Raw genomic sequence first — 18,976 nt, 5'->3', positions numbered from 1 at the left:
GTTTTAGTGTAGCTGTGTAAACAAAGCGACATCAATAATCTTAATTTTGCGCGCGGCTCTTGACGCGCCCCCAACCTGTCACAAACTCAAGGAGCCAAACGTGGTCTAGCCAACATAATGCAAGCATAGTCTACCTGAATGAGCTTTTAGTTCCAAAATATAACATTGCTTAAAATGTTTCCTTTTCCATGTTTTTATCACCCCTTGATCATAATTTCCAGTTCTGTCTTTCCTTATTTAAGAACATTAATACATTTAATGAAACATATTTGAATTGATCAATTCATTGAGTTAGCATTAAGCTTAGTTTGACAGCCACCGGTGATCTGCGTTAAAATGGTTCTTGCTATCCGGAATCTTTGGGACAACCCTACCCAGTTTAAATTTACATTTAAAATGGTTAGGTTAGGACATTGCGAAGTTTGCGGGTCACTATTTTCTTTCGTCATCATTCTGCGACATCTCTACTAGCGCTATAAAAACCACAACATAAACTCCCAAACAAATGAAACGTTGCTGATTGAATGTGGATTGTAAAATATCGATGTTGACACGTAGCCATACCAGGTAAGCTGAACCTATATCACCAAATGTAGACCGATGATCTTATGTGGGCTTGGGCTTTGAAAAAAGTGCGTGTTTTCCTCTGTTAGCTAACGTTAGCATCCGAACCTGAGAAATACATTGTGACGTTCGTTAGCTAGTTAGTCATATATTTATGTAGCTATGTGCCACGAAGAGTAAAATGCCAAAGAGAAATTGCAACAAATATAGGCAAGCCTTTCGTGTGACTCACTAACAGTTATAGATTTTCGTGTCAAGGCAAGCTAACTTAGCTGGCTAGCTCGCTAAGTTGATTACATAACATTTCTGATATCACTAGTATCGTATTCGTAACAGCGTGTAACGTTGGTTAGCGTTCAAATTGATGTGATTCTTCTGGGAACTTCGACATTATCGTAAGCTAACGTTTGCTGGATAAACATCAATTCCGTGATAGTTAACAGTCTTGACTAGCCACATAATTAACTAAAGGAGCCTAAAGTACTGTAACGACCCCTGTGTTTATAACCGCGGATATCGACTGTACCGCAAACAGTCGACAGTCCAACGATCTTATGTATGTTTTATAGGGCAATTGGCTCTGGAAGCAAGTAAACAGCCAAATACGCAATCTAAACGGGAATTGATTCTCAATTGGCGGTACGATTCTAGAAACATAAATCCCTCGACTTTCATTTCACAAATGCAAAAGGCACACGTTACTGTACACTTTTTTTTTAACACAATTGCAGCCGACAGTATTTTTCAATGACCACGTTTACATGCACACCAATATCCCCGTTATTATTCGGGATACTCTTTTTGTCATAACTTGTTTTGTCATAACTTGTTGCCCCAGAAGACTAAATAAAGTAGTGCCCACCATAATAATGTCTTACATCTAGAATGAATGCATTAGTAATCTAGTTTTTGTTTTAGGGACGGGGAGAAAACGCAATACAGAAAGATTGGTCCTGTGCAAAATGTTAGTCATCAGTTTTAAAGGTTTTAAGGAAATGAAAAGAGAACGCCACACAACAAGACTTCAGTGTGTCTTGGGTGCATATTTTATGTGGTTGAAATACTGTCTGGTTCCATAAGTGTAAAAGATGACACATACAGACATTCACATTTTCTCAAGAGATGCTGAAATAATAAATAACTTCCCCTGTGTCCATATTAAAATTACTATTCGATTTAACCCATATGAACTTCAATTAGGAATATTCTGTTTATTCATGAATACTGGGATACTAATGAGCGGGATATCAAAGGTGCATGTAAATAGATTATCCCGAATAAGACCTTAAGTGGGATGCGTTTACAACATCTTCCTTTGCTTAAGGAATTCTAACTTTCCTTACGGCAGCAAGTACAGGATGACTGAATTAAGTGACATCTAAACTTTCGATTGTATCAATGTAAATAGTCGGTTAGAAAATACATTCCACGAGAGAGGAGCACTGAGAAGGAGCACTAGTATTGACAAAGGGAGCAAGCATAGAGAGGCTCGAGATAGCCAGACTTGTAAATTGGGCTAAGGAAGAGGTTGAATTTTGGAGAAATGCCATCAGTGCATGCTCCTCTAGCAATACAGTCAGGTTCGGCTCCATGATGACATGCCGGAGGGGGCTTTTTAAATCCATGGGGGGGGGGGGGGGGCACAACTTGTATTGCTTTAGAACCTAAATAAATCCACATGATCCTCTTGGTGGCCCAAGAGCGCTTAAAACAGCACACGCCGTAACATCGATTCAGTACCATGGGCAGAAGGCTACCGCGCAATTACCTCACACTCAACGTCAACGAAACAAAGGAGATGATCGTGGACTTTAGGAAACCGCAGAGGGAGCACCCCCCCCCCCCCCCCATCCACATCGACAGGACAGTAGTGGAGAAGGTGGAAGGTTTTAAGGCCCTCGGCGTTCACATCATGGACAAACTGAAATGGTCCAGCCACACAGACGGTGTGGTGAATTAGGTTCAACAGCACATCTTCAACCTCAGGAGCCTGAAGAAATTTTGCGTGTCACCAAAAACACTCAAACTTTTACAGATGCACAAGCATCCTGTCGGGCTGTATCACCGCCTGGTACGGCAAATGCTCCGCCCACAACCGTAAGGCTCTCCAGAGGGTAGTGAGGTCTGCACAATGCATCACCGGGGGCAACATACCTGCCCTCCAGGACACCTACAGCACCCGATGTCACAGGAAGGCCAAAAAGATCAAGGACAACAATCACCCGAGCCACTGCCTGTTCACCCCGCTCTCATCCAGAAGGCGAGGTCAGTACAAGTGCATCAAAGCTGGGACCGAGAGACTGAAAAACAGCTTCTATCTCAAGGCCATCAGACTGTTGAACAGCCATCACTAACATTGAGTGGCTGCTGCCAACATACTGACTCAACTCTCTAGCCACTTAATAATAAAAAAATGGATGTAATGTATCACTAGCCACTTTAAACAATGCCACTTTATATAATGTTTACATGCCCTACATTACTCATCTCATATGTATATACTGTACTCTATACCATCTACTGCATCTTGCCTATGCCGTTCAGCCATCACTCATTCTTATATTTATATGTACCTATTCTTATTCATTCCTTTACACATGTGTAAAAGGTAGTTGTTGTGAAATTGTTAGATTACTTGTTAGATATTACTGCACGGTCGGAACTAGAAGCACAAGCATTTCACTACACTCGCATTAACATCTACTAACCATGTGTATGTGACAAATAACATTTGATTTGAAAGGGTGCTCTACCAATTTCAAACCCACTGAAGTGGACAGCCAGGACAATCTGAGAACTGCGCCAGGGCTCACCTCAGCACAACCAGTAGGCTACATTGGTCATTGTCCCTATACCCATAAAATAACACAAAGCTGCATATCGATCAATAGCAATTAGACCCGCAAAAGCAAGCTATGACATTAAGAATCACAGATAAATATAACATTAATTGAAGTAAAAATGATTGAAGTAACACTACATTACAAAAAAAAATCTGCCAAAGAAGTAGGCTTACATGAGGGAATAAAGGGCCATAAAGGTTGTAACTTACCATTTAGAAGAGTTGCAGCCTCCTCGATGTGTTGAACCTCAAAGTTTCTTATTCCATTCCCCTTCCTTTACTTGTCAGGTCCCTCCAATGCCAGCTGGACAAGCTGGGCTTTTCGTTGATGTAATATGCTGTGTCTGTGTTTACTTAATATGTTCTTTAGGGTGGAGATGGAATTTTTGCACATTGCTGTAGATGCCCCAAATGTTAATCCACGTTTCAGTGCCAACAGCACAGTCGGCCTTGCTGACAAAGGCCCGCTGTATCTTTGAATAACACAGAGTGTGGTCCATTTGTTGTTTGCTGGCTGTGTTTGCAATTTTACTTTGCAAGAACGTGCGCGCCACAATAAACTCTAATTTGCTTGGCGCTGGTGTTCTCATGCCTCGCAAAGCTTTTCGAATTCAGCATCGCATCAAAGTTTTTCAAAGCACCCATAGGTACTGCAGACAAGTTTGACACCCGGGTGCAGATCAGTATCTTCAGACTGCAGGAACTTGTTAGGTGGGTCGAGAAGCCCCTGGATTTTGAGTTTTATAAATGTAAAGCTTGGCTCTGCCAGTGCTTTCAATAAGCCTGTGACCTCAAGTGTCACATCTGTGCCAATTGCGTGAGTAGATTCGATTTCACTGAGTATCTCTGACGTCACTTGATTTCATAGTGACTGACACCGTGGCGAGGTGGCCAGTTCCCCTCTGATCAATACGTTTTTTCCCCCCCAGTGTACTGTGCAGCCACTGTGGCTTTCCTGAATAAATTGCTCAGGCAGCTACACGCATTAAAGTCCTATCGCCTCCGACGGCATAGCGTGTACCACAACCAAATGCAGACCTTGAAACAGGTGCTACAAATGACTGCTTTCTCCCACTGAAAATGCGACTCGGTTAAGTGTTAAGACAAACCTGTGCTGGCTCCTCATCACCGAGGTCGTCAGGTGCTAGTGGCTGGGGTAACGGCGGTGCAGGTGCTTGTTGTAATGTTGCCCTCTTGCTGCTGGCGCCTGGCCCTGGCTCTTCTCGATCTTGTTGGTCAGCAGGCAGTGGTGGGAGATGGGTGGGTATTACATTTTGCTGATCGGCTCGTCAACCTCAGTGGCCGGGCTAGCAAGTTGCTCGGCATCTGTCTCTACATGGTGGTCCGCAATTAAAATGCTCTTGGCGGTGCACAGTCATTTTCAGATATCCATGCTGATCAAAGCTTACCCAACTAGCTATAATTATTCAGTGCGCCACTACCAAAACTTAGTGAAGCTAGCTGTAGCTGTCTGCAAATAAAGTAACTTTGACCCCGCCCTGGGATCCAAATTTTATCTTGGGGGGGGCTTTTCTATACCGTAGAGCTGGCCCTGAATATTACGGATGAAAGGCTTGGTAAGAGCGCGGTGAATGGCTAGACGTGGTTATGGACAGTGATGGAGTAGAGCCGAGTGCAGAGGGACTATGTGTGTTGAGGAAGAATGGCGCCAAGTACAAACCGCACTCTGTCAGCGTAGAAATTTAACCTGACGAGAGTGAGGATGAATTATCTGCGGTTGCTTCCCTGTTCATGCAAAGGAGGAATCTGGCCCAGTGGGAGTGACATTTTTGGAGAATGTGGATCCTTGCCTTTTGGTGGACCCATAGATAGTATCAGGCTGGGTAGAAAAGAAGTTGGGTACTGTTAAATCGGTGAAGGTAGCTCGACATGGTCTTGTGGTGGTTTTCTGCCCAGAGGGAGCGGTGTTTTGTCAGGAGCCTTGCGACAAGACCTGTGACTTGTTTTTTGAAAGGAGTGATTACTGGGGTGGTGGTGTGTTGAGGTGGAACAACTGAAATTGAACAGTCCCTGTGTCTTTTATGCCCGCCGTTTGTTGCGACGCAGACCCGGTGGCAAGCGGGGTGAAACTGAAAAACGGTCAATTGTGGGGGTGTCCATGTTGCTGGGGATTAGAAGTGCACGGTGTGAGAGAGGGTTTAAGCTTGCCACGATCAGAAGGTGTTGTATGCTGAGGATGATCGGTCAAGGTGCGTAGTAGGCCTAGGCCAACACAGCTAATCCGTCTATTTTCCGTAAACAAGCGCTGTAACCCTAGATAGGTGCGTATCAATTCAACCTTTAGTTTTATTATTTCTCACTGATATGAAAGATGGTCCTTATGCTTCCCAAACCGTAGCGCAAGCGCTGTTAATGTTCAGACCGAGCGTCGGTCCAATTACTCTTATGTGTAATGGAACTGAGAGTGACGATGAAGGGCTAAGTCCTAGCTAGCCAGGTATATTTGGCTATTTTGTGAAACACTACCTGCCTCAATTCATCTGGGTCCAATCCATTACAAATGTTCACAAATGGGCCTCCCGAGTGGCGCTGTATTGCGGTGTCACTACAGCCTGGGGTTCGATCCAAGGCTGTGTCATTACCAGCCGTGACCGGGAGTCCCATAGGGCGGCGCGCAATTGGCCCAGAGTCGTCCGGGTTAGGAGATGGTTTGGCCAGGGGGGCTTTACTTGGCTCTAGTGGCTCCTTGTGGTGGGTCGGTCGCCTGCAGGCTGACTTCGGTCGTGTTTCCTCCGACACATTGGTGCGGCTGGCTTCCAGGTTAAGCGAGCGGGTGTTCAGAAGCGTTTTGGTGGGTCATGTTTCGGAGGACGCGTGAATCGACCTTCGCCTCTCCCCAATTGGGGGGGGGGTGTTATTTGATATCTAAATAATACCCTTTGGCTGGTAGAAGTCTGAAAACACTCAGATAGTAGGCTACAAAGCTGGGGATAACAGTCCTTGTGGGGTTGCTTGATTTGAAAATGGAGATGCGAGAGAAACTAAGTGTGGTTGTAATAAACAGAGTGATTTCTGTTTTCTTCCTACAAATGTGGCGCTACCTTTTGAAACGGTCTAAGGTACAAAAGATTATAACCTCATCACTGAAAGATAAGACTCTGTTTCCCTCTACAATGCCCACAAGCCACATTAGAACAGACTGGACAAGACCAGGCTCTAAATCAGACTGGGGGGGAATAACATAATCAATAGTCATCTTTTCTACACAGAAGACCATACAAAATGATTACCTGATGCTCTTCTGAATTTAACAATACCTTTCTGATGCAGTTCTGTCACGTCAAACCATACTTTCTTCAGATTGAAATACTATCAAAAGTACTGTCAGACTGATTTGTAATAGACTGTCACAGCCCCAATTGAGGGGGGGGGGGGGGAAGGTAAACATTGGCGATTGATTGCATCACTTTCTTTAACATGGTGGGGTCAATAACTTTTTTTAAATATCAAAATGGGGTCGTGGGCCAGAAGTTTGGGAACCCTTACTCTAAAGACCGTAGGTAAATGACTTGGTGACTTTGCTTTTGTTTCCCTCGGTCAGGCCACCCTGCGCTGAATGAGGCACGGTCTTTCCATAGTGCTGTTCTTTGAGCACGGTTGGGATGGGCCAGCAGATCTCAGGCCAGGCGGTGATGACCCGTCTACCTGAGAAGCTGGTGAAACATGCTGGGCTGGTACGCGACAGCGGCTACCTCAACTACGAGGAGTTCCTGGCCAGGGTGGCAGAGCTCAATGACGTGTAAGGCCGGCCATGCTGTGACTGTAGTCCTTGTTTGCTTTGTACTTAGTCATTAGGCAAAGAGATGATGATAATATCCAGCTCTACAAAGAGAATAGTAGTATTTCCCTTTTCATTTACAGATGGGGAGCTAATTCCCCTATGTAACATCCAGCTCCTCCGCTGGCACTTCTTGAACATTATCCACATATAACACTAGTTATTAACTGACCTAATCCAGGTTATGAACCTTAATCAAGAGTTTAGAGCACTGTCTCGCTGCTACGATTTAACCTAGTCCTTCCCCAATCAGTAGGCCTTGCTGGTTGGTGTGAATGTGGCTTTCATAGGCAGTGAGTGATATAAACTGAGGATGGTTAGGTGACAGTGTTAAGTTGTCATTGGATCATTTGTCGAGTAACAATGTTTCTCCATGACTGTCAACTGGACAGGACGGCTAAGCTAGCAGCTGGACAGCAAAAACACCTGATCTTTGAAGTCCAGACTGGCTCGGACGCCACTGCTCTGTGGAAAGTGGCTGTGAGGATAGTTTGTACCAAGGTGAGAAAGGGACAAACTAAAGTTGGTCTCTGGTGGAGACATGTCATTGTGAATCAGTCTCCACTCTCACTATATTTGTTTTTAGGGGAAATGTGTGTTTTTGGAACAGTAATGATGTGTGTGTTACTGTGTCTAAGCACCTTGTGTGTGTTTATGGCATGTGTGTTTTTGAGACTGAAACATGGTTGTGTTATTGCGCTGTGCGCTGGCAGATCAACAAAGAGAATGGGATGGTGGAGGCGTCTCGCATCATGAACCTGTATCAGTTCATCCAACTGTACCGTGACATCACCAGTCAGGCCGTAGATGTGCTGTCAGCAGAGGGCGCCAGCCTCCCGTCTGGAACCCTCTCGTCAGGGGACTCCTGCCAGGCCAGCATGTGGATGGGCAGGTTAGTAGTTCAGTGTGTGTGTTTATTTCATGTGTCTGTGGGAAGTCTTGCATTGCCATCCTCACATTAAGGAACAAGACTTGGAAGGAAGTCTGGAAGTTGAGGCAAGTCTGTGACTGGCTGCCATTGTGTGTATCCCCATACAGGGTGAAGCAGTTGACTGATGAGGAGGAGTGCTGTATCTGCATGGATGGGAAATCTGACCTCATTCTGCCCTGTGCTCACAGCTTCTGTCAAAAGTGCATTGACAAGTGGTAAGAGACGCAGACGCTTTCCACAGTAGTTCCACTGATAAATCTGTTGTCACAACGTCTGTTGTCATTGAGCATGTTAGATTAAAACGCCTAGATTTCTTTGCAATCGTTCATATAATTAGGTCAAGTAAACACCTTAATCGGAGTTCCAGCTGCTCATACTGCTCCTGCAAGCATGTGCTTGCAGGAGCAGTATGAGCCTTATGTGCGAGTGAAGTGAGCGTGTAAAACCTAAAAGTGTGAATATTGGAAATAGTTTTCATAAACAAACTTTCTGTCTGAACTTGGGTACCATGGCAGTCAGCTTTGATGCTACATCCTATGCGTAAGATTGAGTTTAAGGCGCAAGACAAAAGGGTAATTGTTTTTACTGTACATTTTGTTTTAAACCTCTTCCTCTTGACACTTTGTGGATAAGATGCCTTCCAGGATAAATGTTTTAGTTGGGATCGTGTGCAGTCTAATATTCAACACACTTCTCTGAATCCTGATCGCCAACATCCATTGTAATTTTTACACAGGACCTATAACTCCTCGTAAGCTGTTTCATACGAACCTTTTGAATGATGCTTCCTATACATTGTTCCCTCTTAATGAACCTGGTAGCTTTTATACACGTGGCTTGGGAATGCCCTATCTATTTTCTGGGATGAAGTAGCATCGAACCTGTCCACTCTGGCCTAATCATAAGAAGATGATTGCAGTACAATGGAAGCTTCCACACTCACACTATCCGTCAATGGCTCCTCACTTTTTTGAATATCATTTATATGGAGCTGTCTACCACTCACTTTCATGGAACTAAAGACATTCTGAACCAGGGTTTGGAACCTGTTCAGGGAATAGATCTGAGTAACGGATAAAAGATGCCCAGCGCTTGAAGCAAACCCTCCTCCACCCTTTCTCACTATTCCCCACCTGCAAAATGTCAGTCGCATCGTGCACCCTACACTTGTCTGTCCAATGCATGTAAATAACTTGCCCGCTCCATAGCAAGCTGCTCTATCTGCACTGAATGGTGAAGTATTTTAACGTCGCGCTAAATATAAACAAAAAATGTAATGATTTCAGAGGTTTAAAAAGGTACAATATAAACAATTACTTTTTTTTATAAACCATTACAATATTTTTAAAATGAATCATTAGATTGTGTTAATTATGGCAGAATAATTGACTTCCACATTTTTAGTATTAGTTTTTTCAAAATGAATGATGAGAAAAGAATTGTCCAGTCCATTGGGTATCACACTACATCCCCATATGTCTTGAAATACGCAGACAGGTGGATTAAAAGTACGTTTTTATATTTTAATACTTCTGACAGACTACTTTCTATCTCCGCCCATAACTTCTAAACGTTATAGCATTCCCAGAAAGCATAGATTATTGAGTCATTAGTTGTACACTTGAGACATGACTCTGATGTTGTGCTGTGGAATTTGTGAATTTTGTCTCTTGTACAAGCAATTCTATACATTAGTTTTTACTGGATTAAGCAACATGTTAACTAATTTCATTAGTTTTTGGTGGGGTAATTGGTATTACCAAAAATATATACAAAACTTTGGCAGCTATGCCATTCTAAAGGGGTTTATTATACCTGTGAGATTTATGGGAATATTATTCCATTTAATTACATCTGCTTTCATATTAAGGACTAACGGAATAAAGTTATCTTTTATATATTTGTTTAACTTATTAAGCATCCTAAATCTTACATTTTGTGGTCCACTTAAAGGATTGCTGTGTTTCTCTTTGTCCTATTGACATTTATTTAATATTTTTCCACAAATTTTATAACCTGAGATTTGAGTCTTATGAAAATATTTTAAGCAAAGGTGGCATTGAGTTTTCAATATTGGTCAGGTATATCAGGAGATCATCGGCAAATAAGTTTAGTTTAAATGAATGTTTACCAATGCTGATACCTGTTACATTTGAGTCCTGTCTAGTTCTTTCTGCAAGCTGTTCAATTGCTAGTGCAAACAGGAGGGAGGGGGGGAGAAAGAGGGGACATCCCTGTCTTGTGCCCCTTTCTAAAGCAATTTAATCAGATAATGTATTTATGTATATTTTTGCTTTAGGATATTTATACAATAAGTTTATTAAATGTATTGTTTCAGCTCGAAATTTGAAAGCTTCCAAAGTTTTGAATAGGAACGGCCATTCAAGACACTCAACAGCCATTATTATAGCCATTGAATTCTTTGTGCAAATATACTGTGTTATAGGGAAATAATGCCCGCTCTAAAATGCCCTTCAAGCCAATCAGAAACGAGTATTCAACAATGCCATGGTATAAAAAAAATTATAAACTGGGTGGTTCATGCCCTGAATGCTGATGGTATATCAGATCTTATACCATGGGTATGACAAAACATATACTTTTACTGCCTAATTACATTGGTAACCAGTTTATAATAGCTGTATGGCACCTTGGGGGTTTAGGGTATATGGCCAATAAACCACTGCGAAGGGCTGTATACAGGCACTCCATCTTGCATAAGAACAGCCCTTAGCCGTGGTATATTGGCCATATAGCACACACCCTCGAGCCGTATTGTTTAAATAACCAACTCATCGCAGCTCTGCCACAAATGGAAGAAGCAATTACTTGACAGAGAAAGGACTGAATTTGTTTGTCTGCCACCAATTAGAAAGTACAGTATCAATGGCATAAAATGACCAATATAAATTGTAAAATGTATCAGTTTCACTTACGGTTAAGAGGTTTGACAACTATGCTTCATAAAATTCAAGATTAGTTGAACACATTTTCCAAGTCCCAATATCATGACATCGGTTTTATGAACTGATATACAGATCTTAGATTTAAGGTGTTATATCAAATTCTCACTACAAAAGAAAGCTCAGTATATGGGGCATTGAACAGTCAGACCGGTGCAGGCTGCCACAAGGAAACCGAATCAACAGAGCATCTCCTTTGGTACTGTCCATCTGTGGCTTGTTTTTGGAGCATTTTCGGGGAGGTTCAATTCCCTAGTGAGGCACCATGGTAGATTGGAGGTATGTGTTGCAAGAGGAAATGGTACAATGGTGATTTACTGGGAGAGATGGGTTGGAATAGATACATACACACTTGCACATTTATAAAGGTTTGAGATCCTCCAATCAGGGGTGAGTGTGGGGATGTGATTGTATGTTTTTTTTGTTTCACGCTGTGGGCGGTGTGTGTCTGGTGGTAATGGGTACGCTCGCTTCCATGCTCGCCTGGGCATCGGGTGGGGCTTAGTTCTTCCCACCCTTAGAAAATCCCTTTGGGACAGGGGCTTTGCACTGCTGGCATCTCGGGGCGGGTGGGGGGGAAAGCGCATCCACTGCCCAGAGGACTCACTGATGGGCGCAGCCATTTGTATTGTTTTAATAAAATGGTAGATTTGATAACACATTTATTTAGATTTTCTGCATTCACTAAAGTCCCTTCAGGTAGACTAATTTAGGCCTGATGTCCATTTTTAAACAGGATTATTAGGGGAATTGTTCTTCTTGCAAAGCATATAGACCTTTTAATCAAACTACATTAATCAGTGTCCATGTAAATGTACCCAATTAAATGATTTGGTTTGTTTTCATAGGAGTGGGCAGAGCAGGAATTGTCCGATATGCCGCTTGCAAGTGACCGCTGCCAATGAGTCGTGGGTGATGCCTGATGCCCCTACAGAGGACGACGTAGCTGGCTATATCCTCAACCTGGCTGACGAGGCAGGCCATCCGCACATACCTTAAGCTACTCAACACTAAGACACTTTGATTAACCACTGACAACCAAACTGACATCAAGAATAGTTCGGGGAAGGGTCTGGAGTTTTTTGCCAGGAAAAACACCGTGCCCTGGTTTTGGGGGGTATGTAGAGAAGATAGGTTGCTTTATAGGAATTTGCCTGTTGTTATTATTTCTTATGTTCTTTTTTACTTTTCCATATTTCCATATTACTTTTACATGATTGCTCTTAAACTTGTGTGTGTATATAAGACGGTTGTGTGTGTGTATACAGTGCCTTCGAAAGGTATTCAGCCCCCTTGACTTTTCCCACATTTGTTATGTTACGCCTTATTCTAAAATTGATTATATATATTTTTTAAGTCCTCAGCAATCTGTACACAATACTCCATAATGAAAACAGGTTTAGAAATTTGAGGTGCATATTTTTCTTTTTTTTACTGAAATATCAAATTTACGTAAGTATTCAGAACCTTTGCTATGAGACTCGAAATTGAGCACAGGTGCATCTTGTTTCCATTGATCATCCTTAATGTTTCTACAACTTGATTGGAGTCCACCTGTGATAGATTCGATTGATTGGACATGATTTGGAAAGGCACACATCGGTCAATATGCATGTCAGAGCAAAAACCAAGCCATGAGGTCAAAGGATATGTCTGTAGAACTCTGAGACAGGATTGTGTCGGCACAGATCTGGGGAAGGGTACCAAAAAAATGTCTGCAGCATTGAAGGTCCCCAAGAACACAGTGGCCTCCATCATTCTTAAATGGAAGATGTTTTGAACCACCAACTCATAGAGCTGGCCAAACTGAACAATCGCGGGAGAATGGCCTTGGTCAGGGAGGTGACCAAGAACTCGATGGTCACTGACAAGTGTCCTAGAGTTCCTATGTGGAGATTGTTGTCCTTCTGGAAGGTTCTCCCATCTCTGCAGCACTCCACCAATCAGGCCTTTATGGTAGAGTGGCCAGATGAAGCCACTACTCAGTAAAAGTCACATGACAGCCCACTTGGAGTTTGCCAACTGACACCTAAAGGACTCCAGACCATGAAAAACAAGATTCTCTGGTCTGATGAAACCAAGATTGAACTCTTCGGCCTGAATGCTAATCGTCACGTCTGGAGGAAAGCTGGCACCATCCTTATGGTGGTGGCAGCATCATGCTGTGGGGATGTTTTTCAGAGGCAGGGGTTAGGAAACTAGAACGGATCGAGGGAAAGATGAACGGAGCAAAATGTAAAGATCCATATGAAAACCTGCTCAGGACCTCAGACTGGAGAGAAGGTTCACCTTCCAACAGGACAATGACCCTAAATGCACAGCAAGACAGTGGCTTTGGGACAAGTCCCAATGTCCTTGAGTGGCCCAGCCAGAGCCTGGACTTGAACCCGATTGGATATCTCTGGCGAGAGCTGAAAAGAGCTGCGCAGCAATGCTCCCCATCCAACCTGAAAGAGCTTGAGAGGCTCTGTAGAGAAGAATGGGAGAAACTCCCCAAATACAGGTGTGCCTAGCTTGTAGCTTCATACCCAATAAGACTCAGGGCTGTAATTGCTGCCAAAGGTGCTTCAACAAAGTACTGAGTAAAGGGTCTGACAACTTATGTAAATGTAACATTTCATTATTTTTAGGAATGAACAAAAATGTCAGCTGTTTTTTCTTTGTCGTTATGGGGTATGATATGGAAAGGCACACGGTGGGGACAATTTAATCCGTTTTAGAATAAAGCTGTAACCTAACGAAATGTCTGAGTACTTTCTGAAGGCACTGTATATACAGTACCACTCAAGTTTGGACACACCTATTCATTCAAGGGTTTTCCTTTGTTTTTACATTGTAGAATAATGGTGAAGAGATCAACTATATGACATAACACATGGAATCATGTAGTAACCAAAATGTGTTAAACAAATCAAAATGGACATGCGCACATGTCTCCACAATAATATATAAACCAATCACACTGTTTCCGTTTGGTTATACCTACTCGTATAATTGCACTTTGAATAGTAGTAGATGTTTTTATAGGCACCTCTAACTGCTGTGAAAATGTCCATAAATCACTAATCACAACTTCTATACTTTTTAAAATCCTATAACACACTCAATGTGAATGGTTTGCTATTTGATGAAATGTGAAATTAAGTACAATAATCTCATGGATGCTTGAGCCAGGAGAGTCTTTCTATTTTCTCCTCAATGTTAGTTAGATTAGGTGATTTATCTTCCCAAAAATGTAGCTTTTAGTTTAAATATGACTCAGTAAAACAAAATGTTTTTATCAAAATAATTTCTATATCATGGGTACTTTAAGCAAGGCCAGTGTACTGGCTGTTCAATATTAAACTTGTGAGGCTGAGTGAATGTTAAAATAGTACTCCAAATAATATATTTGGAATGTCTTATTCCCATTAGGGAACTGAAGATTTGAGCTGTATGTACTTTACTCATGACTGGCTGGTACTATACTGAACAAAAATGTAAACGCAACATGTAAAGTGTTGGTCCCATGTTTCATGAGCTTAAATAAAAGATCCACAGAAATTTCCATATGCACAAAAGTTCTCTTATTTTATGCACACATTTGTTTACATCCCTTTTAGTGAGCATTTCTCCTTTGCGAAGATGATCCTGACACGTGAGGCATATCAAGAAGCTGATTAAAGCATGATCCTTACACAGGTGCACCTTGTGCTGGGGACAAAAGGCTACTCTAAAACGTGCAGTTTTGTCTCAAGTTTTGAGGGCGCATGCAATTTGCATGCTGACTGCAGGAATGTCCACCAGAGAATTTGACGTTCAATTCTCTACCATAAACTACCTCAGTCCTTTTTGATAATATGGCAGTACATCCACAACCACAGATCACCTGTAACCACGCCCAGGACCTCCACATCCGGCTACTTCACCTGCAGGATTGTCTGAGGACAGCTGATGAAACTGTGGGTTTGCGAAAGTGCCGGCATAAGCTACGGACAACGAACACAATTGCATTTTATCGATGGCAATTTGTATGCACAGATACCGAGATGAGATCCCAAGGCCCATTGTCGTGCCATTCATCTGCCGCCATCACCCAATGTTTCAGCATGATAATGCACAGCAAGGATATATGCACAATTCCTGGAAGCTGCAAATGTCCCAGTTCCTCCATGGCCAGCATACTCACCAGACACGTCATCAATGTTCCGCGGCCGCGCCTGTACTTCAGGACTGCCGTGCAAAAGAAATGTCATGGCGCACAGAGACGCAAACGATTGAACGTCATTGAGTTCGCCCCGTTCATTTGCACTATATAGAACAACGTTTTTTTCTGTGATCGAATCAACATATCAACGACTTTTCAATGCAACAAACCAAAACAAATCTAACTTTGCAAGTTTGAGTCTTTGATTTAGTTGTAGGCAGAGCCAAAGTGCAACGGAGTAGAATTCTATTGGCCTGGGTAGCCCACTTGCGGTCTTTCAATCACTCGCGAGAGAGTGCGCTTGTCAGATCAGAGCGCAGAGCTCGCGTGTGCACATTTGTTGCTATTCTTTGCTTGTTATCGAGTTGTTATCCCAGTTATAGATAGATACGTGTTAGGTCAGCTATGGGGAGTTACTGCTTCATACAAGAGCACAAAACGTGTAGGCTACATTTCAAGCGGTATTTGAAAAGCCGGTCAGTCAAAAAGCTTATGTCTTAATTAAAGGAGCAGTGTTGTATTTTGAGACAGGCTTGAATATGCAAATAAGGCACTAGGCAGAGGGGTAGACTACATTGTCAAATTTCTGTATGGTGATAATACATTTTTTTTTTTATTATTCTTGCATTGTACAATGAATGCAATTTACAGTCAGCTATTTGGCCCATGGTGTTACAGACCAAGTAAAACACCTAATGTAAAAGCGTTTATTTATTTTATTTTACCGTTATTTTACCAGGTAAGTTGACTGAGAACACGTTCTCATTTGCAGCAACGACCTGGGGAATAGTTACAGGGGAGAGGAGGGGGATGAATGAGCCAATTGTAAACTGGGGGTTATTAGGTGACCATGATGGTAAGAGGGCCAGATTGGGAATTTAGCCAGGACACCGGGGTTAACACCCCTACTCTTACGATAAGTGCCATGGGATCTTTAATGACCTCAGAGAGTCAGGACACCCGTTTAACGTCCCATCCGAAAGACGGCACCCTACACATCTCTATATAGGCCTGCACTGAACACGACATATAGGCTACATCCTATAAATCAAAAGCTTATCACGTGTGAAAATGTAATGGGATTCGTTCCATTGGTTTTGTTGGTAGGCCTACATTATGCTCAAAACCACAATGGCCGATTGGCTACTGTCTAAAACTGTAAGGGTACAGCCTCAGTGTTCACTGTAAACGAATCCCGGAAGTTGCACAAAATTCTCACAATGTTCAAGTTTCCGCTCGCAAGAGCAAAAATGTGCTCAGTGCCCCCAAAAATTAGAGGGAACATTTTGTCATCCATTGAGCATGTTTGGGATGCTCTGTATCGACGTGTACGACAGTGTCTTCCAGTTCCCGCCAATATGCAGCCTATGAAAAGGAGTGGAACAACATCCCACAAGCCACAAGCAACAGCCTGATCAAGTTTATGTGAAGGAGATGTGTCGCGCTGCATGAGTCAAATGGTGGTCACACCAGATACTGACTGGTTTTCTGATCCACACCCCTACTTTTTTTTAAGGTATCTGTGACCAACAGATGCATATCTGTATTCCCAGTCATGTGAAATAGATTAGGGCCCAATTCATTTATTTCAATAGACTGATTTCCTTATATGAATTGTAACAGTGTACTTAAACAACATTTTAATATTTTAAAATGTGTCCACAGAAAATACGTAATTCAGATCTGACCAAATTATTTAGTGTTTGTAATGTTGACCAATTGCACTTTTGAATATTTTTGTAGTTTACTGTAATTATTAGTGCATCTTTGCGTAAAGGGTTGTTCCATATGATTTTGATCACTTTCTGACTGCACCCCTTTTGATTTGAACAACACCTTCCATACATGTTTGCCCATGGTGAAAGGGAACTTTTGGACCTGAATGCCAAAATATTAAGGAGATTAAGGTGCTCAAAGTTGACCCATTTTGCATACCCAACCCTACCATGAGACATCCATGCTTTAATGCCCATTATCTAAAAAGGCATAAACTCAATGTTTCATGTTCAAATACAGTACCTGTCAAAAGTTTGGAAACCTACTCATTCCAGGGTTTTTCTTTATTTTTTTTACTTTTTTCTACATTGTAGAATAATAGTGAAGGCATCAAAACTATGAAATTACATATTCTCTTAACCAGCAGTCATGAAGGAGTTCCCACGTATGCTGAGCACCTGTTGGCTGCTTTTCCTTTTTATATTTATTTGTCCCAGCACCTGTGTAATGAGCATGCTGTTTAATCAGCTTCTTGATATGCCACACCTGTCAGGTGGATGGATTATCTTGGTGAAGGAGAAATGGCATATTACATCATTATGCAGCAGCATACAATACATTTTTGGACTCACCTTGTTGTGCTTACTTGAACAGGCAGGTGGCGTGGCGGTCCTTTCGTGGGCAAATTTTGTCATCAAAGTCTGGCATTCTCTGGATTTATGGTGCTATCAAGACAACTGGGAACTCTGGGGGAGGTTAAATCATGATGACGTCAGTGGTTGTAGCTTCAGGTTGTAGCTCTAGAAAGAGGCCTGAGTTCCCGACTTACAATTCCGAGATGGATGAGCATTCAAAACGTATTTTCCAAGTCGGAGCTAGTTTTTTCCTGAGTTCCCAGTTGTCAGACTTCCCAGTTCCGAGTTAAGTTGTTTTGAGCGTGGGCCAAATCATGCTTATTTGACAGCATGGCCAATGTTGAATGTTTATAATTTTAAACTTGGAAAAGAGACCCTTAAACCCAGACTTGAGACCACACAGCCAATCCACTGAATAGCAGGCTAGTGATTGCTTTGCAATGCTTGCAGTTAGCCACTGATTCCTTCCAAATCACTGAATTTGCGATTTCCAACTTGTTGTGTAATGTTTTTATGTCCAATGGCCGATGAGCACCGATACGTTTTATCTATAATTTCTCTTCATTATTTCTCTTCATATGACAAGGATTAAAAAGGATTTGCCAGTAGATTGTCGACTTGATTCATGATGTTGACTGCTAGCTAAGGTTTTGAAAGTATGATTTTGACACGATTAGTCCAATCAACGCTACTGTAGATATGTGATTTGACGTCATTTTATCTGTGGTCAATAACCTTGAGACTTCTTGGATGGGCACTTCTAATGTAACTATATGGCAGCACCCAAGGGGCTTGAATTTTCTATATCTCTACCCTTAGACTTGGCTATGACGTAGTGTCCCCACTGAGCCAATCACGGCGTAACGCTCCGTATTTTCTGCTGGCTTGCCCCACCACCACAGAAAGCACTGAGCTTGGCTGAAACACCTGCATTTTGGAGCTGCCTTACTCAAGAAAACAAAAAAGAGACCATGTTTGTATTCCTTATATTAAGCAAGCCAGACTGCACAATTCTCTTAATTATTTTATGTACATACTACCAGGGGCACACTCCAACACACAGACATAATTTACAAACAAAGCATTTGTGTTTAGTGAGTCCGCCAGATCAGAGGCAGTAGGGATGACCAGGGATGTTCTCTTAATAAGTGTGTGAATTGGACCAAAATGTAACTTTTAGATGTCAGGGAAAATGTATGGAGTGAAAAGTACATTATTTTTTTTAGGAATGTAGAGGAGTAAAAATAGTCAAAAATATCTATAGTAAAGTACAGATACCCCACAAAATGACGGAAGTAGTACTTTAAAGTATTTTTACTTAAGTACTTTGCAACACTGAT

The 18,976-nt window shown here is 42.2% G+C and overlaps 1 protein-coding gene across 1 annotated transcript; it reads left to right on the top strand.

Annotated features, from left to right (window-relative positions):
* Positions 1-428: 428 nt before the first annotated feature.
* rnf141 (ring finger protein 141) lies at positions 429-14,646 on the top strand. Its single transcript, XM_055939590.1, has 6 exons — positions 429-567; positions 6,969-7,166; positions 7,598-7,706; positions 7,919-8,097; positions 8,244-8,351; positions 11,948-14,646. Exons 2-6 carry the CDS (start codon positions 7,030-7,032, stop codon positions 12,096-12,098), a joined length of 684 nt encoding a protein of 227 aa, XP_055795565.1. The 5' UTR covers positions 429-567; positions 6,969-7,029; the 3' UTR covers positions 12,099-14,646.
* Positions 14,647-18,976: the final 4,330 nt, after the last annotated feature.

Source organism: Salvelinus fontinalis, chromosome 12, assembly GCF_029448725.1.
Source record: "Salvelinus fontinalis isolate EN_2023a chromosome 12, ASM2944872v1, whole genome shotgun sequence".
Lineage (NCBI taxonomy): Eukaryota > Metazoa > Chordata > Actinopteri > Salmoniformes > Salmonidae > Salvelinus > Salvelinus fontinalis.
The sequence above is the reverse complement of the archived record's forward strand: the minus strand, read 5'-3'. Positions and strand labels throughout refer to the sequence as shown.

What these genes read in the sequence shown, in the direction of transcription:
- rnf141 (XM_055939590.1), top strand. Translation starts at nt 7,030, where the DNA reads ATGGGCCAGCAGATCTCAGGCCAGGCGGTGATGACCCGTCTACCTGAG. An exon ending in TGAGGATAGTTTGTACCAAG is followed by an intron (nt 7,707 to 7,918) that starts GTGAGAAAGGGA and finishes GTGCGCTGGCAG; the next exon opens with ATCAACAAAGAGAATGGGAT. An exon ending in CAAAAGTGCATTGACAAGTG is followed by an intron (nt 8,352 to 11,947) that starts GTAAGAGACGCA and finishes TTGTTTTCATAG; the next exon opens with GAGTGGGCAGAGCAGGAATT.